The following is a 931-nucleotide window of genomic DNA, read 5'->3' as shown; positions in this document are numbered from 1 at the left end:
CATACCTTGCAAAGGTGGAGGTGCACTCATTTCCCTTCGTTTTTCCCCATACATAATAAATATCACTCAATCGGTTCAATAAACCCGATGAGTTTTACGCACAAGTGATTTACGCACAGAAAAGCTGAACGTGTAAAGCGCATTTTACGCACGGGCACCGTGTAACTGAGTTTTTTATTTCATTAGAAACGTGCGATAATGTTGACTGTGGACCCGGGAAGAGGTGCAAGATAAACAGACGGAGTAAGCCGCGCTGTGTGTGCGCACCAGACTGTTCCAACATCACCTGGAAAGGACCGGTCTGCGGCTCAGACGGGAAGACCTACAACGACGAATGCGCATTGCTGAAGGCTAAATGTAAAGGTCAGCCCGACATCGACGTGCAGTACCAAGGAAAATGCAAGAGTAAGTAACAATCATTTAAAAATATGCATGTTTGCAAACTTTGTCTTTACACGCCATTCGGTTCGATTTTAACACGATTTTTTTTTTCGGGGACAGAAACGTGCCGTGACGTCCTGTGCCCGGGCAGCTCCACATGCGTGGTAGACCAGACTAACAACGCATACTGTGTGACGTGTAATCGGATTTGCCCCGAGGTGACGTCACCTGAGCAGTACCTGTGTGGCAACGACGCCGCCCGCGCCTGCCACCTGAGGAGAGCGACGTGTCTCCTGGGCAGATCTATCGGAGTGGCCTATGAGGGGAAATGCATCAGTAAGTCTGCGTCTACGCCGAGTGCGAGTGAGACTGTGGTGCCTCCCAGCTTCTCTCTCTCTCTCTCTCTCTCTCTCATTTAAGTGCACCTTTCTTCCTGGACAGATCTGTTCATTTTGCCAACATTCCACCGAGAAGGGGGGTCTTAGAGCGAAGAAAAAGTAGTTTGCTAGTTGCTTGTGTTTGCTCAAGAAATGATAGACATCTTATTATT

General features: G+C 48.4%; 1 protein-coding gene across 1 annotated transcript; it reads left to right on the top strand.

Annotated features, from left to right (window-relative positions):
- Positions 1-7: 7 nt before the first annotated feature.
- On the top strand, positions 8-744 carry LOC103399287 (follistatin-A-like; the record flags this gene model as incomplete). The annotated part of the gene is made up of 3 exons (XM_008337995.1): positions 8-20; positions 187-405; positions 502-744. Coding segments are annotated over 3 exons (475 nt in total), but the record flags the coding sequence as incomplete, so codon positions are not given.
- Between the last annotated feature and the right edge of the window lie 187 nt (positions 745-931).

This window comes from Cynoglossus semilaevis, unplaced genomic scaffold, assembly GCF_000523025.1.
Source record: "Cynoglossus semilaevis isolate Cse_v1.0 unplaced genomic scaffold, Cse_v1.0 scaffold2748, whole genome shotgun sequence".
Classification (NCBI taxonomy): Eukaryota; Metazoa; Chordata; class Actinopteri; order Pleuronectiformes; family Cynoglossidae; genus Cynoglossus; species Cynoglossus semilaevis.
Note: the sequence above shows the minus strand (reverse complement) of the source record. Positions and strands in the feature narration are given on the sequence as shown.